Genomic DNA, 22,777 nt, shown 5'->3' on the forward strand with positions numbered 1-22,777 from the left:
TCTGTAAGTTGTTAGAACATTATGTATGCAATCTTTTAAATATGTATGTATTCAGAGGGTGTATAATATTGCATTATCTGATAAATATGTTGCCAATACACAATGACAACATAACGTGTTCACTCTTACAAGAGCTGTTCGGAGATTGTCAGTGCATTGGCACCAATTAAGCAGGCGAGTGCTGCGAATGGCTGGGCTTTCCACGCCACTGTTGTTCCTTGTCGCAATCCTTTCCGCGGTACCCTGTACCGGGGTCCGAGGATCCGATCGTAAGGGCAGCAAGCCGGCTGCTCAATCTGTTCCTCGCCAGGTTCACAGTGGTGTGGGCCCAGACACGGCCCAGACAAGTTGCAGCGGTGCCAACTGAAGACGTGTCCAACTTAACAGGGTGGCGCAGTGGTTACACTTGTGCCTCATAGCAAGACGTCCCTGGGTTCGATTCCATACTCGGAGTTTGTATTTACTCCCCCATTTTCTGCATGGTCCGAGTATGCGAGTGTGTGGAGTTTGTATGTTCTCTGGGTTTTCTGATTTCCTGCTATAGCTAAACACACACAGTGTAACCAGTATTGATCAAATCACATCCCAATGCTGAACAATTACATGCAAATGACTGAATTGGGATTACACACAGCAGCAACATCAACCTCCTACTGCGACAAACTTGCCAGGACCCTCCTGAGAAAGAGTCTTGAGCCTCAGCGAGGGTTTCCCCGGTAAACATGCACAATGTGCTCTCCAATCAACTACGCGGCTGTCAGACGATCAGTCTTCAACACACACAAGTCACCGATGTCATGCCCAGCCACTTCCGAGATGCTTCTGAGCCTACCAAGTGGCTTTTAACAACGCACACAGATTGCATGCACAATGGCTCTCAGCATTATCCAGACCACCATCTCCAAAAGAACTAACGTGTGGTCATTCTGTCCATTAGACCGGTGGTTCTCAACCGGCGGTACACGGAGCTCTGGGGGGTACGCGAGGTGATTTATAAACGAGTGAAATTACATCATACATTAGAGTCGTGGGTGAATAATCACGTATGAATCTGCCAATATAAAATAACAATAGAATTTAAATCTACATGGTAACCTACGACGATATAAAACACCTTCCTAAACTCATTGATCGTGAACAATACTGTTTTCAAGAGTAACCCAGCGAGCGCGAACACGTGGATTTAATTTTATTCGCTTGCAAGAGCTACTCGCTAGTTAGGATACTTCAAAATGGACCATTGGTTACAATACTGATGTTCATTATCCATCACATTTATTTCTCAGAACTATTTTGGGTCAAGCAAATGGAGGGTGGCAGTGGGTGGCAGGTAAGGTAACTCAGTTGAAAACTAAAATTCAACAAAGTGGGTACCGTCGCCAAACAAAGCTTGAGATGCCACTGGCTTAAACAATCGACTCAAACAGCTGAGAAAACGTGGCCATCCCACCAGAGGGAAGTTAAACAACAGCAGCAGCAGCGAGCCCTCTTTCGGCCTCGGCCAAGGCGGCGTTTGCTGTCTGCTACCGCTGCCCCGTGGGGCACCGGGCTGAGCACGGGAGGGCCCTCTCTTGCTGGAGAGATGGATGCACAATGGCTTTTGGCTGAACTTGGCCTTCCGAACTTAACCCAGCCACTCAGGGGGCAGCGTTAAGATTGCAGACAGGAACTAGCTCAGGACGCATAGAGAACAGACAGGCTGGGTCAGCTCACCCGGCATTGATTTGTATTACAGTAACGCTGAAGCCAAGGCCGTAGCCATGGGGTCAACATTGGGGGGTACCAAATCTTTCAGGGGGTCTGGGGGTCCCAACCCAGAAAAATATCAAAATTTGGAAACGAATTTCCTGCCTAAAATATTTAAAAAATCACTAACACAGAGGATGGGCTTTTTATTATTTTTTTTACAATAATGTCTAATAGTGTATTGTATTACATTGCTCTGTTTTTACTTTTTTTACCTTTTCTTGTTTCATTGTATGTAATGGCAGAGATTAGAGATTAATAAAGTACAACCATAACTACAATCATATGAGCACAAATCTATGCATTGATTTATATGAAGACAAGTCCAGATATTGTGGGCAATTTTTTAGCAAATTGTTTTAATTTACATAGCATAGCAATTATTTTATAGCAATATATTTGGGGGGGGGACATTTTGAGTATATTTGAATATTGGGGGTGATGTGTGTCCCCCAATATGAATTATAATTACGGCCTTGGCTGAAGCTCTGCACTCAACGAAGGCCGCGTGTCTGACGTGAAGTGTGAAACAAACCCGCGACTGTTTCACGTGCAGGGGCAGGGCACGGGGCCAGGAGGGGGGGGAGCGGCGCCTTCCACTCACCGCGTGGCGAGGGGCCCACAAAGTCCATCCCGCAGTGGATCGCCAGCTCGGCTCCGAGACCCGGTGGCAGTCCCCGCGTGCGAATCCGGGCAGTGTGTCTCGGTGATGACGTCACTCGCCGGATGTATCGTCATCAACATCGTGCGTCATCGTCATTAACACTGTCATTGTCATCATCATTAACATCGCTACGTCATCGTCATTAACATCGCCAACGTCATTAATATCGTCAATGTCATCAACATCGTTCACGTCATCGTCATTAACATCGACAATGTCATCATCGTCGTCAACATCATCGTCATGAACATCGTCAACGTCATCGTCATGAACATCGTCGACGTCATCAAGTTCACTCCCACAGCCCGCTGTGGTGGACGGCCACGTGCGTGATTGTTGTTGTGGTGGTGGACGGCCACGTGCTCACCGTGTGTGGTGGTTGTTGTTGTCGTGTAAGTCCACGGTGCTTGTGTGTAACGCGAGGAGGAGCCGCGCTGCCTCGAGTGGGGGGCTCTGTGCGAGTGGGGGGCTCTGTGCGAGTGGGGGGCGCTACGGGCTGCCAGCCCACAGCCTTCGCTGCCGCCACGCGGGGCACCGCCAGCGAGGAGCAGGAGGAGGAGGTGAAGTCTGCTGCCTCTCTCTCACGCGACTCTCTCCGCCTGCCGTCACCGCCACCCGCCTTGATCACTCCGCCGCTGGATGAAGACGCCGCTGTTTGTTTAGTTTGTCATCACCCCCCACACCTCCGACGTGCACGCTGGGCGACGTGCGGTGCGAAAGAAGTTCGGCAAACAGGTACACGACGGGGCCTCCCCGCTGCCTTGCCATGTTATAAAGGGGCCCTAAATTAATAATAAAAAAACACGTAAATATTAAAACAATGTTTTAAACTTGTACAGTAAAGTAAGTGTATCATTTATTTTGCTATACAGCCGGATAATACGACAAATCGCTAACCTTAAACACCCAGTCGTTCATAAAAGTTGAAGGCGGTATAGTACTATAGTAATAGAGCAAGTGCAGAATCACTGAACCGCAATTGATAGCTTGAAAGCATTTAGGGCGGGGCCCGTAGCATTTGTAGCCACTACACACGTGTAGTGGCTACTTGTGTAGCCACTACACGTGTACAGTGGCTACTTGTGTAGCCACACTACACGTGTACAGTGGCTACTTGTGTAGCCACACTACACGTGTACAGTAGTTACTTGTGTAGCCACTACACGTGTAGTAGTTACACGTGTAGCTACTACACGTGTAGCAGCTACTTTTGCTACTACGATAATCGAGCACTTGCAACGCCACTCCGTTGTTAGTCTCGACCCTCGGTGTCCCCGTATAACGCGGCCTGCCCAGGACCCACTCTCACTTTTCCTCACGGCTTTGGTGTCTATCAAGCACGGTTGGCAATGTACGGTGCGAAGGAAGTTTTAACGTGCAACGATTGGGGGGTCGTTCGTTAGTTCGTCTCTCAGTCCGCTTGTCCCGGTGAGGGTCGCGGCGGCGGCGGCGTGTTGAGTAGTGGCGGTCCACACCTCCCTCTCCCTGGCCACACACTCCAGCAACACTTCATTATACACTACTACACTATACACTACACTATACACTACACTACTATACACTACACTACTATACACTACACTACTATACACTACACTATACACTACACTACTATACACTACACTACTATACACTACACTACTATACACTACACTACTATACACTACACTACTATACACCACTATACACCACTATACACCACTATACACTACACCAGGGGTCGGCAACCTGCGGCTCCGGAGCCGCATGCGGCTCTTTACGGGCTGCTTCTTGACGATATGTACGTATGTACAGTATGTACATAGATGCATTGCGGCTCTTGAAATACTGAATTTTGTACCGAATTGGAAAGAAATGGCTCTTCTTGTTATTTTGGTTGCCGACCCCTGCACTACACTATACACTACTATACACTACTATACTATACACTACACTATACACTACACTACTATACACTACTATACACTACTATACTATACACTACACTATACACTACACTACTATACACTACACTATACACTACACTACTATACACTACACTACTATACACTACACTACTATACACTACACTACTATACACTACACTACTATACACTACACTACTATACACTACACTACTATACACTACACTCCTATACACCACTATACACTACACTAGTATACACTACACTACTACACTACACTATACACTACACTACTATACACTACTACACTATACACTACTACACTATACACTACTACACTATACACTACTACACTATACACTACTACACTATACACTACTACACTATACACTACACTATACTATACACTATACTATACACTACACTATACACTACACTATACACTACACTATACACTACACTATACACTACTATACACTACACTACTAATCACTACTATACACTACTATACACCACTATACACCACTATACACTATACACTACATTACTATACACTACATTACTATACACTACACTACTATACACTACACTACTATACACTACACTACTATACACTACACTACTATACACTACACTACTATACACTACACTACTAATCACTACTATACACTACACTACTATACACTACACTACTATACACTACTATACACCACTATACACTACACTATAAACTACACTACTATACACTACACTACTATACACTACACTACTATACACTACACTACTATACACTACTATACACTACACTATACACCACTATACACTACTACACTATACACTACACTATACACTACTACACTATACACTACTACACTATACACTACTACACTATACACTACTACACTATACACTACACTATACACTACTACACTATACAATACACTACTATACACTACACTACTATACACTACTATACACTACTATACTATACACTACACTACTATACACTACACTACTATACACTACACTACTATACACTACACTACTATACACTACACTACTATACACTACACTACTATACACTACACTACTATACACTACACTACTATACACTACACTACTATACACTACACTACTATACATGACACTCCTATACACCACTATACACTACACTACTATACACTACACTACTACACTACTATACACTACACTATACACTACTACACTATACACTACTACACTATACACTACACTATACACTACACTATACTATACACTATACTATACACTATACTATACACTATACTATACACTACACTATACACTACTATACACTACTATACACTACACTATACACTACTATACACTACACTACTAATCACTACTATACACTACTATACACCACTATACACCACTATACACTATACACTACACTATACACTACATTACTATACACTACACTACTAATCACTACTATACACTACACTATACACTACACTACTATACACTACACTACTATACACTACTAAACACTACTATACACTACACTATACACTACACTACACACTACACTACTATACACTACTACACTATACACCAGAGGTGTGGACTCGAGTCATGTGACTTGGACTCGAGTCAGACTCGAGTCATGAATTTGATGACTTGCGACTCGACTTGGACTTGCATAACAATGACTTTGTCCCACCTATGAGATGTGGACTCGAGTCATGTGACTTGGACTCGAGTCAGACTCGAGTCATGAATTTGATGACTTGCGACTCGACTTGGACTTGCATAACAATGACTTTGTCCCACCTCTGCTATACACTGCTATACACTACTATACACTACACTATACACTGCACTATACACTACTACACTATACACTGCACTATACACTACTACACTATACACTACTACACTATACACTACTACACTATACACTACTACACTATACACTACTATACTATACACTATTACACTACTACACTATACACTACTATACACTACAATTTACACTACTACACTATACACTACACTATACTATGATAATTGGTTTTTTACCCTTCTATCTGGCAACAAAACTGACACCTTTTTTTTACAAGGAGTCATGTTTACAAAGACCACAATACCTGCAGTCATAATGCAAACAAAAAACATAACTCTGATAATGTGCACTTCCTTGAAGTTGATTGGTCCACACCCGAGACAGCTTTCCTTAGAGCCTAGTCTCACATGGGTTGGACCAGATGACGCAAAAAGGCCTTTTGGCATGACTCCTTGTAAAAAAAAGGTGTCAGTTTTGTTGCCAGATAGAAGGGTAAAAAACCAATCATCATATTTTTACTGGCAAATGAGGTTCCAATGGTGTATACACTATACTACTATACATAACTATACACTACTATACACTACACTATACATTACTATACACTACTATACACTACACTATACACTACTATACAACACTATACACTACTATACATTACTATACACTACTATACACTACATTATACACTACTATACATTACTATACATTACTATACACTACACTATACACTACACTATGCACTACTATACACTACACTATACACTACACTATACACTACACTACATTATACACTACTATACACTACACTATACACTACTATACACAGACTCTAGCTCTTCCTGGGGAATTCCCAGGCATTCCCAGGCCAGCTGAGCGACATGGCCCTGCCAGCAGCGTGTCCTGGGCCAGAGAAAACTTGGGCATGGCCCTCTGAATAAAAGAGTAAAACTAAACTATTGTTAATTTTAACAGTTAAGGCCCACTGAGCTATACTGCTCTTTTTCAGAAGCGACCTGGCCACAAGTGATAGCTCAACAAATTGGCTTACGTGAAAATCTATAGCAGCCAAATACTCTACACGCATTTTGATTCTACATGTGGAGGGGAAAACCGGACGACCCAGAGAAAAATCAACACCACTACGGGGAGTTAGACACGCAAACTCCAAATATACAGCAGGCGTCAGGGTCTGGATCAAACCCACGATCTCCTGTATACCAGGCGAGGTAGTTAACATCTCGCCACATCTCAGCGAGGCTTTCCTGGGTAAGCAAGCGTCATAGTAGCAATGCAGTAAAGTAATGGGAAAGGCTGTGGTAGGCAAATCCACGGTTGTACATGTTGTGGATTTTCTCTCCAACACACTGGTGTGCTGCACTAGTAACGAATTGGCATGTTGTGTTTACGTGACAAACCTTACTAATTGGCTGTGTGGGGTGGTGGCGGATTTAACGACACATTTATATTTACGCGAACCAACCCAAAAAAAACCTATATTATGGATTAAATTAACATTACTTACCTTTTAATATATACAGTATGGTCGAAGTCCATGATTAGGACGATGTTGACGATGAGATGATGGGGGAAGGGGTGGTGAGAAGGAGGACGGGCTCAGCCCACACTCCACTCTTCCTCCGGGTCATCAATGGCAGGCGAGTGGGCAGGTGAGTGGGCAGGTGAGGAGGCAGGAACAATGGCGCTGCTGGCTGGATCGGTGGTGCTGGTTCTTTTGAAAAAGTGAGGATGGTCTACGTTATGAGCTACGCAGTGGCGCGGAGGAGAACCGCGGCCCCGCCAAATTCGTAACTGCGTGTTGAGGATCCGTGCTTTCCCGTGGATACTCAGAATTTCCAGGCTGCGTTTGGTAAATTGGTTCATAGATAAACCGTGTGTACATGAATTCCGCGGTTGTCAAGTCCGTGGTTGGCAAGGGATTGCTGTTCTTTAGGAATTAAGTTTTGTGGTCGACGTGTGTCGGCGCTGCCGTTTTGCTGCCCTGCAGATGGCGCCGGGGCCCAGAGTGGATCGGGAGCGGGAGTCTCGACGCACACGGAGTGGAGGCAGGAGGAAGGGAAAGCGGACGGCGCCGCAGGGTGGAGCCGGGGAGGGCGCCTGTGGTGAGCGTCCCCTCTCCCCCGCTGCATTCCATCGCCCCGCCACAAATCTCGTGGGTGTCGCGTTTGTGATGTAATCGTCCCCCAGATGTTACTCAACGCAGAGCGATCGTTCGCATCGCAGTCGGGCAATGTCAGTGACCAGCCGTGCGGTGGTGGCTGCGCTCGTGGCCTGTAGTCCAGGACTGTGTGTTTGTGTTTGAGGAGCGGTAGTGGAACGGTTAGCACGAGGAATCCAGCGACACAAGTTCGCTTCCCGCTCGCGGCCAACACAGTGACGATTATCTGAACCTGGTCTTGGGCCTCAATTGAGTACCGAGTGTGATATGGGAAAACATTACCACGAGTGAGACGGAGGTGGGCGGGCGTGGTGCTGACCACCCACCCCCTCATTTGCCGTTCCGGCCTTCATAGGTGCTCGCTAACAGCACTTACCTCAACAGTCTGTTAAGGCTATACTGGGGGATCTTTGTCTTTTGTGTGTGTGTGGTGACGTCACCGGCACTGAGTTGGGAATGGCGCTTGTTGTTGTTGATGCGTGTTTGTGTGTTTTTCCGGCCGGCTCAGTGCCGCTCGGAGGGCACAAGGCCGCCGCGGCCTGGGCGTGCCGCGGCGTCGTGCAGCTGGCGAGCCAAGGGCCGCTCGGCCTGTGGGGCCCGGGCCGACTGCAGCAGGTGCGACATGCACGGGGTTCCATTCTTGAGCTCATTTGATTTGTTGCGCTGACGACGATCGTGTTTGACCGGTGGCACGGATATTCTACGAGGGAGTTCCGTGGTGCGTGAGCACGGCATGATTGGGGGTGGTGAGGCCGGTTCATAAATAATCTATGGGACACTTTTGTAGCCAGTATCAAGATGATGAAAAAAGAATAGGCTTTACCCTTTCTGGCAAGAAAACAGGAGGTGTTAAGATTTTCAAACAACAAATAGGCACCCATCACAAGGCATCAAGTCTGCATTAACCACACATGCTTTGTGGTAAAACATGCAAACAAACGTTTAAGGCTATACATGCAAGTTTGCATGTTTTACCACAATCACGTGTGGTGTTTGAACATCATTACACCTGTATTCTTGCCGGAAAGGGTAACCCTGTTATTTTCTTCATCATCGGTTCATAAATATTGAAGTTGATTTCCGGTTTGATATCCCTACGTATGGACGTGCTCCACCACCACAGTGGCAGCAATGGATCGGAGGTGTTCTTATCCCATTACACCTTAAAATAACACCTCGTAGCCATGACGATAATGACACATAACCGAGGGCAAGAGATAAAGGTGCAGCCCTGCAATTGCATGCTCGCTCGTGCGCCACCCCCAGCACGGGCGACCGCCCCCACTCTCCTCGCTCTTTCCCGACTCCCCTCTCTCCCCTCTCTCCGTGCCACCCGTGTCGTCGTGCGACCAGATCCTGAAGCGACAGTCCGCGTGCTCGGTGGCGCGCTATGGCGTGATGCGGAAGGTCAGCCCGTTTGACCGGCGCGTCACCTGCCTGGCGTGGCACCCGTCGCGGCCCGGCACGCTCGCTGTGGCCTCCAAGGGCGGCGATGTCCTTCTGTGGGACCACCGTGCTCTGGAGCCCCTCTCGCTCCTCCTCGGGGTGCGTTCCGCACGCCCGCGATCCGCCAGCGGAGCGCGGTTCGCCGATGCACTTCACAGGCGTGTTTGTCATGGCCGGGTGGCTACGAAGCGGTGACGCTCGGCGTGCCTCACGGCAAGGAGAGAGAGCCTGGGTTCATTTCCCGACTCGGGGCGCCTTTCTGTGTGGAGTTTGTATGTTCTCCCCTGCTGTGCATGGGCTTCCTCTGGGTTCACCGGTTTCCTCCCACTCGATCCAAATGCTATGAGCCAAACATCCCAATGCTGAAAAAGGATCTGCAAATTACTCAATTGGGATAACACAGTGTAGCAGCAGCAGCAGCAACATCGCCCACTCCTGAGAAAATGTGGAAGGACCCCCCAGAGAGGCTTTGCTGGGATAACAAGTGCAATACTAATAAAGTAATTATTCAGCCCACGTGGAGGAGATGGGTGCCTTGCTACGGTGCTGTGTGACCAAGGTGCCAAGTGTCTGTGATACGCTCCGAACCCAGCGACCCGAGTTCGATTCCCACTCACGGCCAATACCAGTGGCAATTATCTGAACCGGTCCTGGGCCTCCCCGAGGTCAACTCAGCTTCAAATAAGTACCTGGTGCGGTGTGTAAACATTACCACTGGGGAGACAAAGGCGGTCGGGCATGGTGCTGGCTACCCATCTCCTTGTCTTCATAGGCGCTACACGATAACAGTACTTGCCCCAAAGGTCTGTTATGGCTACACGGGGGATCTTTGTGCATGTGTCACACCGCAGAACGGACCAGAAGACGCGGTGGGCGGTATGCTGTTCGACCCGCGCGATGCGGCCCGCGTGTTCGTGGTGTCTGGGGACGGCTCGCTGCTGCTGCGCGACGTGGAGGGGCGCGCAGGGCCACGGGGCCACGTCGTCGTCAACGCGCCGCAGTGCGTGCACCGGCACCACGACTACAGGTACGACGCCCAACGCGACGGTCGGGGGTGGGGTGCCCGGCGCGACGCGGCGCGGTCGGGGTGTGGCGAGACGCCAGCCCGTGCCTCGGTGTTCGCTGTCTACGCGGCGGCGTGTCCTGGCACAGGCACTCAACCCGGGGCATCAACTCGGCGCCACCGCACGGCTCTGCGCACACACCTCGCGGTGACGCGCCGTGCCTCGGCAGGGCGCAGCGTCTCGCGCGCACACGCGCTGGGCTCGCAGTCCACGCCTGCGTCTTGAAATTGTTCATTGTTGCAGTTGGAACTGCCGTAACTCTGAATCTCGAGCGGTGAACCCGAGGATTGGTTGTCGTAACGTCCGGAAATGAAATCACTACGGTTGGAGAATGATCACCTTGGTGATCTCTTTCTTTATGTATACCCTCGTCTTAGCAGGACTCCACATCAGCATCGTCGCACCCTGTCCTGGCTCTGCGGCTGACGCATTACTCGACACCCTGGTATAACTGTAATATATAAGATGCACAGTAACCCTCACAGGACACGCCTGGGCACCTTCTGGTAGAGCGAGGTCTCCCACTACGACGGGCGTCGCGCTACTGCCCGACGCGGCGAGTCCTCCATGCGTTGGTTCTTGCTCGTGCGCAGCGCGCTAACGCCGCTGCCGTCCTGCGCCTCTCGCTGCCGCAGCTGCTGGTACTGCAGCGTGGATGTGTCCGTGCCACGTCAGGCCCTGGCTATCGGAGACAACCTCGGTCACCTGGAGATGTGTGGCCTCGAGGGCACTCCGGTGAGCTCCACATGGTTTTTTTTGGCGCTGTCAATGCAAAGACAAAGTCTGCCCCCCCTGTAGCCTTAACAGACTGTTGGAGCAAGTGCTAAGGCCGATATGGCACACGAGGGAGTTGGTGGCAAGCACCACGCCCGGCCGTCTTTGTTTCCCAGTGCAGATGTTTACACACCACACCAGGTACTCATGTCAACCTAGGGGAGGCCCAGGACCGCTTGAGAAAATCATCGCTGGTGTTGGTCGTGAGTGGAAATGGAATTCTGTTTGCCGGGTTCATAATGCAGCACGCTAACCACTGCGCCACCGCTCGCCACCACCATCTCCCACATCACACGCAGTCCCGCCCGCCCATCTCTCTAGCCATGCGCCTCCGCGCAGCCCCATAGCCCCGTCCGGTAGCCACGTCACGGCTCCAGCAACCCAAGCTTCCTTCCTCCTGGGGTCGGTAAAAATAAGTAGTTTGAAGTGAGAAGTGTACGTGTGATGTGTGTGAATACAGGACGATGTTACTCAGCACTTCAGGGGTTCGATATAAACGGGGTGCAATATTTTACTTGTGTCGCTTGTGTGCCTGACTTAATATGGGTGCAGCCCACATGAACGCGTGTCGCGTCCTCGTGTGCAATGTTATTATTTATGGCGGCAGCGTGGCGGTGCAGTGGTAACACTCGTGCCTCAATTCAAGAAGCGCCTGGGTTTTCAATTCCCGACTCGGGCACTTTTCTACGTGGAGGGGGTTTACGTTTCCCCCCCTGTTCTGCGTGGGTCTCTTCTGGGATCTCCAGTATCCGCCCTTAGTTAAAAATAATGAAGCATTGAAACCGGTATTGGCCAAACATCTCAATGTTGAAAATGTACTTGCAACTTACTCAATTGGGATTACACACAGCAGCACCAACGTGAGCCCATTTGGGTTTAACACGTAGGCTTTTCATATTATTTTAGGCTTTTGGCAAAGACTTTGCAGGACCTTTCGAGTCTTGAGACTCGGTGCACTGTTAATAATAATAATTTGCTTTAAGATTTGGAGGCTGAGACTCCACAAGAAGAAGGTGACCCACGTGGAGTTCCACCCGCACTGCGAGTGGCTGCTGGCCAGCGCCTCCGTGGACCAGAGCGTGAAGCTATGGGACCTCCGTGCCATCACGGACGACAAGAGCTGCCTGTACACGCTGCCTCACGACAAGCCCGTCAACTCTGGTGGGCGCACACACTCGCACACTTACACGTGAAGACAAACATTCCCCGTATAGCCTTAACAGACTGTTGGGGCAAGTGCTGTTAGCGAGTAGCACCTATGAAGGCTGGCACGGCACACGAGGGGGTGGGTGGCCAACACCACGCCCGACCGCCTTTGTATCCCCAGTGGCGATGTTTACATGCCGCACCAGGTACTCATTTGAGGCTGAGTCGACCTAGGGGAGAAGGCCCAGGACCGGTTCAGATAATCTTCACTGGTGTTGGCCGTGAGCGGGAATGAAACTCGGTTCGTCGGATTTGGGGCACACGCTCACGCACGCACCTAGCCTGGCATAAGCACCGTGATAATATCACCGCCACTTGGTGGCACCACGGCAGCAAGATGTTAACTACCTCGCCTGGTATGCAGGAGTTTGTGGTTTCGATCCCGACCCTGATGCCTGTATATTTGTTCTCCTCGTGGTCACGTGGATTTTTCTCTGGTCCTCCGGTTCTTTCCTCCACACTTAGAATCAACATGCGTGTTGGAGTAATTTGGCTGCGATAAATGTCCACACACTAAGCCGCTTTGTTGAGCTATCATTTGTGGCCAGGTCGCTTCTGAAAAAGAGCTACATAGCTCAGTGGGCCTTACCTGGTTCAATAAAAGTAGTTTTGAGTTAGTTTAGTTTCGAGTGATTGGTGGTGTAATGCTGCCTCGCGTTGATCTCGCCACGTGACGCTGCCGGCCGGGTGCCGCCGCCGCCGTTGGCCTGTGCCGTGCGCAGCGTACTTCAGCCCTGTGGACGGCGCCAGGCTGCTCACCACCGACCAGTACGACCAGATCCGCGTGTACGGCTGCTCTGACTGGAGCACGCCACTGCGCACCATCGTTCACCCTCACCGCCAGTTCCAGCACCTGACGCCGATCAAGGTGAGCGGGCGTGGCACACACGCGGCACACACGCTGCACACACGCGGCACACACGCGGCATACACGCGACATACATGCGCGGCACACACGCGGCATACATGCGCGGCACACACGCGGCATACACGCGGCACACACACGCGGCACACACACGCGGCACACACACGCTGCACACGCGCGGCACACGCGAGGCATACACGCGGCACACACGCGCGGCACACACGCGGCACACACGCTGCACACACGCGGCACACACGCGGCACACACGCTGCACACACGCGGCACACACGCGGCACACACGCGGCACACACGCTGCACACACGCGGCACACACGCGGCACACACGCGGCACACACGCGGCACACACGCGCGGCACACACGCGCGGCACACACGCGCGGCACACACGCGCGGCACACACGCGCGGCACACACGCGCGGCACACACACGCGGCACACACACGCGGCACACACACGCGGCACACGCGCGGCACACGCGCGGCACACGCGCGGCACACGCGCGGCACACGCGCGGCACACACGCGGCACACACACGCGGCACACGCGCGGCACACGCGCGGCACACACGCGGCACACATGCGGCATACATGCGCGGCACACATACGCGGCACACACGCGCAGTACACATGCGCGCTACGCCCGTGGCCCGTGCTCGCAGGCGTGGCGGTTGGGTCGCCTTATCTTGGCTAGCCAGGAGATGGCAATACACCAAGTGCATTAATCTCCCATCTGTTTCCATCTATAGTGAGGGAAAAAAGTATTTGATCCCCTGTTGATTTTGTACGTTTGCCCACTGACAAAGAAATGATCAGTCTATAATTTTAATGGTAGGTTTATTTGAACAGTGAGAGACAGAATAGCAAAAAAAATCCAGAAAAACGCATGTAAAAAATGTTATAAATTGATTTGCATTTAATGAGGGAAATAAGTATTTGACCCCCTCTCAATCATAAAGATTTCTGGCTCCCAGGTGTCTTTTATACAGGTAACGAGCTGAGATTAGGAGCACACTCTTAAAGGGAGTGCTCCTAATCTCAGCTTGTTACCTGTATTAAAGACACCAGTTCACAGAAGCAATCAATCAATCAGATTCCAAACTCTCCACCATGGCCAAGACCAAAGAGCTCTCCAAGGATGTCAGGGACAAGATTGTAGACCTACACAAGGCTGGAATGGGCTACAAGACCGTCGCCAAGCAGCTTGGTGCGAAGGTGACAACAGTTGGTGCGATTATTCGCAAATGGAAGAAACACAAAATAACTGTCAATCTCCCTTGGCCTGGGGCTCCATGCAAGATCTCACCTCGTGGAGTTGCAATGATCATGAGAACGGTGAGGAATCAGCCCAGAACTACACGGGAGGATCTTGTCAATGATTTCAAGACAGCTGGGACCATAGTCACCAAGAAAACAGTTGGTAACACACTACGCCGTGAAGGACTGAAATCCTGCAGCGCCCGCAAGGTCCCCCTGCTCAAGAAAGCACATATACATGCCCGTCTGAAGTTTGACAATGAACATCTGAATGATTCAGAGGACAAACTGGGTGAAAGTGTTGTGGTCAGATGAGACCAAAATGGAGCTATTTGGCATCAACTCAAATCGCCGTGTTTGGAGGAGGAATGCTGCCTATGACCCCAAGAACACCATCCCCACTGTCAAACATGGAGGTGGAAACATTATGCTTTGGGGGTGTTTTTCTGCTAAGGGGACAGGACAACTTCACCGCATCAAAGGGACGATGGACGGGGCCATGTACCGTCAAATCTTAGGTGAGAACCTCCTTCCCTCAGCCAGGGCATTGAAATGGGTCGTGGATGGGTATTCCAGCATGACAATGACCCAAAACACACGGCCAAGGCAACAAAGGAGTGGCTCAAGAAGAAGCACATTAATGTCCTGGAGTGGCCTAGCCAGTCTCCAGACCTTAATCCCATAGAAAATCTGTGGAGCGAGCTGAAGGTTCGAGTTGCCAAACGTCAGCCTCAAAACCTTAATTACTTGGAGAAGATCTGCAAAGAGGAGTGGGACAAAATCCCTCCGGAGATGTGTGCAAACCTGGTGGCCAACTACAAGAATCGTCTGACCTCTGTGATTGTCAACAAGGGTTTTGCCACCAAGTACTAAGTCATGTTTTGCAGAGGGGTCAAATACTTATTTACCTCATTAAAATGCAAATCAATTTATAACATTTTTGACATGCGTTTACTGGATTTTGTTGTTGTTATTCTGTCTCTCACTGTTCAAATAAACCTACCATTAAGATTATAGACTGATCATTTCTTTGTCAGTGGGCAAACGTACAAAATCAGCAGGGGATCAAATACTTTTTTCCCTCACTGTATATGGGATAAAGTTGCCCCTCACAATGTATGGGTTTTCTCCGGCTGCTCCGGTTTTCTCCCTCGCGTATAAACACAAATTGACTGAAAACATCTTAATATGTAGAGGGCGGTAGAGCTTGGGCAGTTGTTGATAGTGCCAGAACACCACGTGCTCGTCTGTAGCTCCTCCTCCTCACCTCTCCGAGTCGGTGACACGGGCACACACGACACCGGAGCGATGGCACAGCTGCCGGAGCGGTCGCCGGTGTAACGGTTTGGTGCGGCGCGGCGTGCAGGCGACGTGGCACCCGAGGTACGACCTGGCCGTGATTGGCCGATACCCGGATCTGGTTCGGCCGGGGACGTCCGTCGAGCAGAGCCGCTCCATCGACCTGTTCGACACCGACAGCGGGGCGCTGCTGTGCCGGCTCGAGGATCCCCTCTCCCCCGGCATTGCGAGCGTGAGTACGCGTGTGTGCGTGAGTACGCGTGAGTGCGTGAGTACGCGAGTGTACGCGTGAGTGCGTGAGTATGCGAGTGTTCGCGTGAGTAGGCGAGTGTACGCGTGAGTAGGCGAGTGTACGCGTGAGTACGCGAGTGTACGCGTGAGTAGGCGTCAGTACGCGAGTGTGCGTGAGTACACAGTAAGGTACCGTACAGAGCAAAGTACGACCATAACGAGAGTAATAATCGCAACGACCATTTACGCGTAGGTTTAACACGCAGGCTTTTTGACAGCTTTCCCGAGCGCACTATCATGGCAAGCCAGGCGTCCACTGCCACAGCGAGCGCTACCATTACCATGCCATGGGTGTTCCCCGTCATCGGCCGTCCGAACGTCGTGTCGGGGCCCCGGTTCCCGCAGGCAAACTCGGCACGTGCCTTCCACACGCGGAATCCACCCGTGGTGCACAATTCCTCGGAGGGGCTGGCGGAGCACAGTGGGCGACTGCGACGTCCGATGGGGAGCAGCCTCGCGGTGCGTGGGCGTCCTCTGGCTCCCACATTATTTAACAAAATTTTCGATCACGTAGTTCGAGAAGATTTCCATGGCTGTACCGGAGGAATGTCCATCTAGTACAGATTTAACGGGAGGCTGATCAATGCTCGGGTGCGGTCGAGGGATGGCTCCCTTATTGGTCAACCATGTTATGTATGCTGATGATCTGGTGATTGCTGCTCACTCGGAAAAGGAGTTGGAGGTGCTGCTGCTGAACCTGGAGTGTGCCACTAAGAAGTGGGGCCTTGCCCTCAGCCCCTCCAAAACGAAGCACCTGCCTGGGTATTTTGTGTCATCAAACACTCCACCCCCTTAACTCCCCATTGGTGGGGTAGTTGTTGAGAGAGTGAAAAGGATTCCATACCGGAGCAGTGTGCTTATAACCAGCTCTGGTTTGATAGCAGAGGTCTCACTTCGAATCAGTCGACCGGCATTATCTTTTCATCGGCTGCGTAACGCTGTGTAGAAGCGACCTGATCCGTCGCTCTACACGAAGCTTTGGGTTTTATCGGTCACTGCCATGCCCTTTCTTTCTCCACGCTTGCAAAATGTGAACCCCCTAATGGAACATCTTCATCGGTTCGAAACATTCAGGCTGGCCTGCCTACGATCCATCCTGGGTTTAACCAGGCTGGATTGTGTGAAGAGCTCACAAATCTTTGAAAGATCTGGACAGTCCCATCGGTGAGCTCCTAAGGCAGGCAAGGCTACAATGGCTGGGTGAAGTATCCCGCATGCCCAGAGAGGGCTCAGTGGACACGGCACAGGCGAGAGAAGAGATGGAATTATGTGGTGTCCGAGGATATGGAGCTCATTGGACTTGCCAATAACTGGTACCAACGGTGTCAAGATCGGCCTCTGTGCAGGAGGCGTGTGAAGGACGCTACTGGGCAGTTGGAGGCAGTCGCCCTCCAGCCACAACGAAGGGCAGAAGAGCAACGCTCACAAGAACGAGTGGAAAGCCGGGCGGCTAAAACATAGCACGTTGGCACAGTAGGGGGCACAGGTGGTGCATCGGCCAGGCATCTCAGTCAACCCATGGCACTTGGGTCTGTTCCGTGACCTCCTGCCAGCAGGTATTTGACATTTCACGTGGCCTTAAAGTGCACATAGCCTGGCACAAGTGTCGTGGTGACGTCACCGCCACTTAGTGGGGAATGGAGGTTGTTGTGCGTGACGCTGTAATGTGTATGCCTGGTTCTGTGCAGGTGAATCACTTCAACCCAAGTGGGGAGCTTCTCGCCTCAGGCATGGGTGAGTAGTGGGTGAGTTGCGGGTGAGTTGCGGGTGAGTGGCGGGTGAGTGGCGGGTGAGTGGCGGGTGAGTGGCGGGTGAGTGGCGGGTGGTGGCAGGTGAGGATGCCGGCACCCACCACTGTCACCAGCAGCAATTTTCGCTCGGTTTTGGGCGTTTGAAGTTCTGCTAAAGTTCAGAAAAAGTGCAGTCTTGACCACGATCGCAGACACCGTCGTTCGTAAGCTGACGTTTGTGGAATAACGCACGAACGTATTTACGGGCAGAGAAATATTGGTTGGCACAATCCCACCAGATTTGAAGCTTTCGTGACTGCAAGGATTCATACTCTTAGTTCTTTCGGTAAAGTCACATAGGTAAAATTAATAAAAATAAAACAATAAAAATCACGACGTTTCGGAGGCAACACAAGTCTCCGTCATCAGGTGGGACCGTCGCAGCCAGATTTGCTGCATCAAGTGAAGGAGGGGTTCAGGATGTAAGCTCTTAAGTACCAGTTAAGGGGGGAGGGGCTTATCAGAATGTGGTAGCCAATGAATGGAACGAATCGGGAGGGGGGGGCGGGGCTAACAGAGGGATGAGGTACTCGTGGTCGTGGTCAACGATGTGTTTGTGCGCAAGTCACTGTGGATGTACATAATAGAAAAGGAAAACGATAATGCCTATGTTTATACCAGTGTTGGCTGACAATAAAGAGAGTACTGTTAAACGTTAGGGATGTAAATACTCGGTGAAGTAAAATAGTGCCTGTCAGATAAGATGGTCCAACAATGTTTAATTAAATATTTTTTGCATGGTTGATAACATCTTTCCAATGATTACTAAGTTTGTACCCATCATCACGGTTGAAATTATGTCTGTGTTTGTATATCTGAATGGCTTCGTGTACAAGCCTTTGATGGTAGCCAGAGGGTTTGCAGAGCACCTTAGTCTCGGAGAAAACAATCTCATTAGAGCTTTTCTCCGAGACTAAGGTGCTCTGCAAACCCTCTGGCTACCATCAAAGGCTTGTACACGAAGCCATTCAGATATACAAACACAGACATAATTTCAACAGTGATGATGGGTACAAACTTAGTAATCATTGGAAATATGTTATCAACCATGCAAAAAATATTTAATTACACATTTTTGGACCATCTTATGTGACAGGCACTATTTTACTTTACCGAGTATTTACATCCCTAACGTTTAACAGTACTCGCTTTATTGTCAGCCAACATTGGTATAAACATAGGCATTTTCGTTTTCCTTTTCTATTATGTACATCCACAGTGACTTGCGCACAACACATCGTTGACCACGACCACGAGTACCTCGTCCCTCTGTTAGCCCCGCCCCCCCTCTCCCGATTCGTTCCATTCATTGGCTACCACATTCTGATAAGCCCTTCCCCTCCCTCCCCCCTTAACTGGCACTTAAGAGCTTACATCCTGAACCCCTCCTTCACTTGATGCAGCTAATCTGGCTGCGACGGTCCCACCTGATGACGGAGACTTGTGTTGCCTCCGAAACGTCGTGATTTTTATTGTTTTATTTTTATTAATTTTAATTTCATTTTTTACCTACGTGACTTTTGCCGAAAGAACTAGGAGTATAACAATCCCACCACTCAGCTTCAGCCAGGGTCTATAAGAGAATTTCTTAAAACAAAAATCACACATGTAACTGGTATAGGACACACACCTTCATGCTAAATAATAGGTTACCTGCTAATTACTCAACTGGGAATGCACACATCGCCCCTGACTGTGAAAGCTTGGCAGGACCCTCCTTAATAAGTCCTGAGACTCGGTGTGGTTTTCCTGGGTAAATAAGCAGAATAATAATTTGTCAGTAGAGAGCCTTCATTTACAAAGGTTGCCTCCACTTAATGTGGCCTAATTACATTTTACAAAGACCACATCCCAACTGCAGTGTGAGCCGTGGTGATGCCACCTCGGAGACAAGTGTGCGGGTAGGCACGCTTAGGCAAACGTGTGTGGGCACGCAGGTGTGCGCGTGTATGGCGCAGTGGTTAGTACGCTGTGCTACGAACCCGGCGACCCAAGTTCGGTTCCCGTTCATGGCCAACACCAATGACAATTAATCTGAACCGGTCCCGGGTCTCCCCGAAGTCGACTAGGGGAGGACCAGTGTGCTGTGTGCGTGTGTTGCATTGGGGAGCGGTAGTGCAGTGGTTAAGGCACTGCCCTGCGACAATCTTGGTGACCCGAGTTGGATTATGTTATTACTTGCTGACCTGCCCACACTGGACTTCTGTGAAAAAGAGCTTAATAGCTCATCGGATTCTTCCGATCCAAGTAAAGATGATTCCCCAAGTTAAACTCGGTCTTAAATGAGTCCATGGTGCCGATTGTAAAGATCAGCACTGGGGGAGACAAAGGTGGCCGGGTGTGGATGGATAACAACACTTGCCCCAACAGTCTTAAGTTGTATGTGGGGGATGGTGATCTTTGTGTGCTGCCAGGACACCACGCCTTGGTGTGGGGTGAAGCCCAGCTCGACGTTCAGCAGCGGCTGCTCTCGGAGCTCCGAGGGCATCTGGGCCGCGCTGGCGGCGGACGCGGCGCCGCGAGCGCCGGTGGAGGCCGTGCCGCGCGGGCCTCGGAGCGCGCCGCGCGGGCCTTGGAGCGCGACGCCGCAGCGCTCAAGAAGCAGCTGCTGGAGGCGGAGACGGGGGAAGACGGCGCCACAGTGTCCGCTCGCCAGCGCTCGACGCGGCGGCAGCGGCCTGACGAGAAAGATGAATAGCGCCGTGCCGGAGCCGAGCAGATAGGGCCGTCTACCTCCGATTATCACGGTTGGCTACATACGGTGCGAAAGAAGTTCAACGTACGTACGTGTCCGAGTGTGGTGGGCAGCTCGCTTGCGTATATTTGGCATTCGCTACCATCGAGCGTCACGCTGCAAAGCGGGGGTCGCAACCACGACTGGAATGACATCGTCCTTAATTTTACGCAGCTATAGGGGGCATTAAAAATATAAATTTGCCATTTATGACTGAGACTAAACCATGTTTCTTCTTGGTTCTTTCGGTAAAGTCACGTAGAATGGAAATAATAAAATAATAAAACATAATAAAATCATTCTCACGACGTTTCGGCCACAACGCAAGCAGCCGTCCTCAGGTGAAGAACAGGTCTGTCGGGAAGACAGCGTCTGACTGTCTTCTCCGCTCGCCAGCGCTCGCCAGCGCTCGCCAGCGCTCGCCAGCGCTCGCCAGCGCTCGCCAGCGCTCGCCAGCGCTCGCCAGCGCTCGCCAGCGCTCGCCAGCGCTCGCCAGCGCTCGCCAGCGCTCGCCAGCGCTCGACAGACCTGTTCTTCACCTGAGGACGGCTGCTTGCGTTGTGGCCGAAACGTTGTGAGAATTACTTTATTGTGTTTTATTTTTATTATTTTATTATTTCCATTCTACGTCACTTTACCGAAAGAACCAAGAAGATGAATCCCTGCAGTCACGAAAGCTTTAAATCGAAATTTAAACCATTTTTATTCAGTACTCTCAGAGAAAGCAGTGCATCACCCTGTGTTGTAGAAAGGCATTGGGAGGATGACATGAGCTACCTGAGCTGTCTTTTATCCACGTGCGCGGGTGTGGAGGCATTCACCACCACATGGCTGTAGGAATTAAGCCACAGTCTGATTCACGGTCACGTGACAGTCCTTTTATTAAGCAACTAATTTAGATGCATGAGTTTTTTTTTGGGTTAGATTGTGTAGACACACGTGTTGTTTAACCCGCCACCACCTGACACAACCAACTAGTAAGGCTCTTAACGTAAACACGGCATGCCAATTGGTTACTAGCGCAGCACACCGGTGTTGGAGAGTAAACCCACAACATTAGGCGACAGGCGGATTTGTGGCGGGTTTAACGACACATTTACATGACCTTACCCAAAATCGCCTTATGGATATTGGTTACGAAATCCTACGTGTTAAACTAAATTAGAATTGGCATATGTTGTTTGAGAACTATACAGGTATTCTAACATTCTACATCGTTACCTTTTCAAGGCTTTTGAGATGTGTGGGTTCTCGTAACTCTTGTACCCTTTCTTTAAAACCAGAGCCACCCAACATGAAAACTGTTGGATTCTGTAAATTCCATTGTTGGCTCGAGTTTTACATTTACAGGAGTGCTGGACACGCAAGTGACCAAATGTTAATGGGAACGTGGATGTGTTACTCGCCGGTTTACTAACAACATTAAAGATTTGTATTTTTTAATTAAGATGCTTTGTTATCTTTTACAGTGGTATCCAACAAGGTTTGTGTTTTTTAAATAAAGCAGATTGTACGTGACTTGCGCGACTGCTGCTCTGCCCGTTCCGCATGACGTCGCGCGCCGGCAGAGCCGTGGCCACTGAGGAGGGCTGACGGACTCGAGTTGCCCTCTTATTACTTTTGGGGACTTGAGAAGAGAAACTCATTGAAATGCCAGAGAACAAATCATTAACTCGGTAGATTCAGTAGGCTCGATTACTGCATCAATTGGCGTGGA

The 22,777-nt window shown here is 50.0% G+C and overlaps 2 protein-coding genes across 2 annotated transcripts in view; one reads left to right on the forward strand and one right to left on the reverse strand.

Annotated features, from left to right (window-relative positions):
* SCLY (selenocysteine lyase) overlaps window positions 1-2,614 on the reverse strand; it is a 17,208-nt gene extending 14,594 nt beyond the window's left edge. The window contains 1 exon segment of the mRNA XM_078600761.1: window positions 2,351-2,614. The gene's annotated coding sequence lies outside the window, so the exon portion shown is untranslated.
* DDB2 (damage specific DNA binding protein 2) lies at window positions 2,602-22,578 on the forward strand. The gene is made up of 11 exons (XM_078600760.1): window positions 2,602-3,145; window positions 8,151-8,265; window positions 8,830-8,936; window positions 9,675-9,866; window positions 10,619-10,794; window positions 11,467-11,566; window positions 12,589-12,766; window positions 13,534-13,679; window positions 16,313-16,477; window positions 18,225-18,270; window positions 20,741-22,578. The coding sequence occupies exons 2-11, from the start codon at window positions 8,151-8,153 to the stop codon at window positions 21,022-21,024; spliced, it is 1,509 nt and encodes a 502-aa protein (XP_078456886.1). The 5' UTR covers window positions 2,602-3,145; the 3' UTR covers window positions 21,025-22,578.
* The last annotated feature ends 199 nt before the right edge of the window (window positions 22,579-22,777 follow it).

The sequence above is a fragment of the Lampetra planeri genome, chromosome 15, assembly GCF_965212315.1.
Source record: "Lampetra planeri chromosome 15, kcLamPlan1.2.h2, whole genome shotgun sequence".
Lineage (NCBI taxonomy): Eukaryota > Metazoa > Chordata > Hyperoartia > Petromyzontiformes > Petromyzontidae > Lampetra > Lampetra planeri.

What these genes read in the sequence shown, in the direction of transcription:
- DDB2 (XM_078600760.1), top strand. Translation starts at nt 8,151, where the DNA reads ATGGCGCCGGGGCCCAGAGTGGATCGGGAGCGGGAGTCTCGACGCACA. An exon ending in CACCGGCACCACGACTACAG is followed by an intron (nt 10,795 to 11,466) that starts GTACGACGCCCA and finishes TCGCTGCCGCAG; the next exon opens with CTGCTGGTACTGCAGCGTGG. An exon ending in CGACAAGCCCGTCAACTCTG is followed by an intron (nt 12,767 to 13,533) that starts GTGGGCGCACAC and finishes TGCCGTGCGCAG; the next exon opens with CGTACTTCAGCCCTGTGGAC.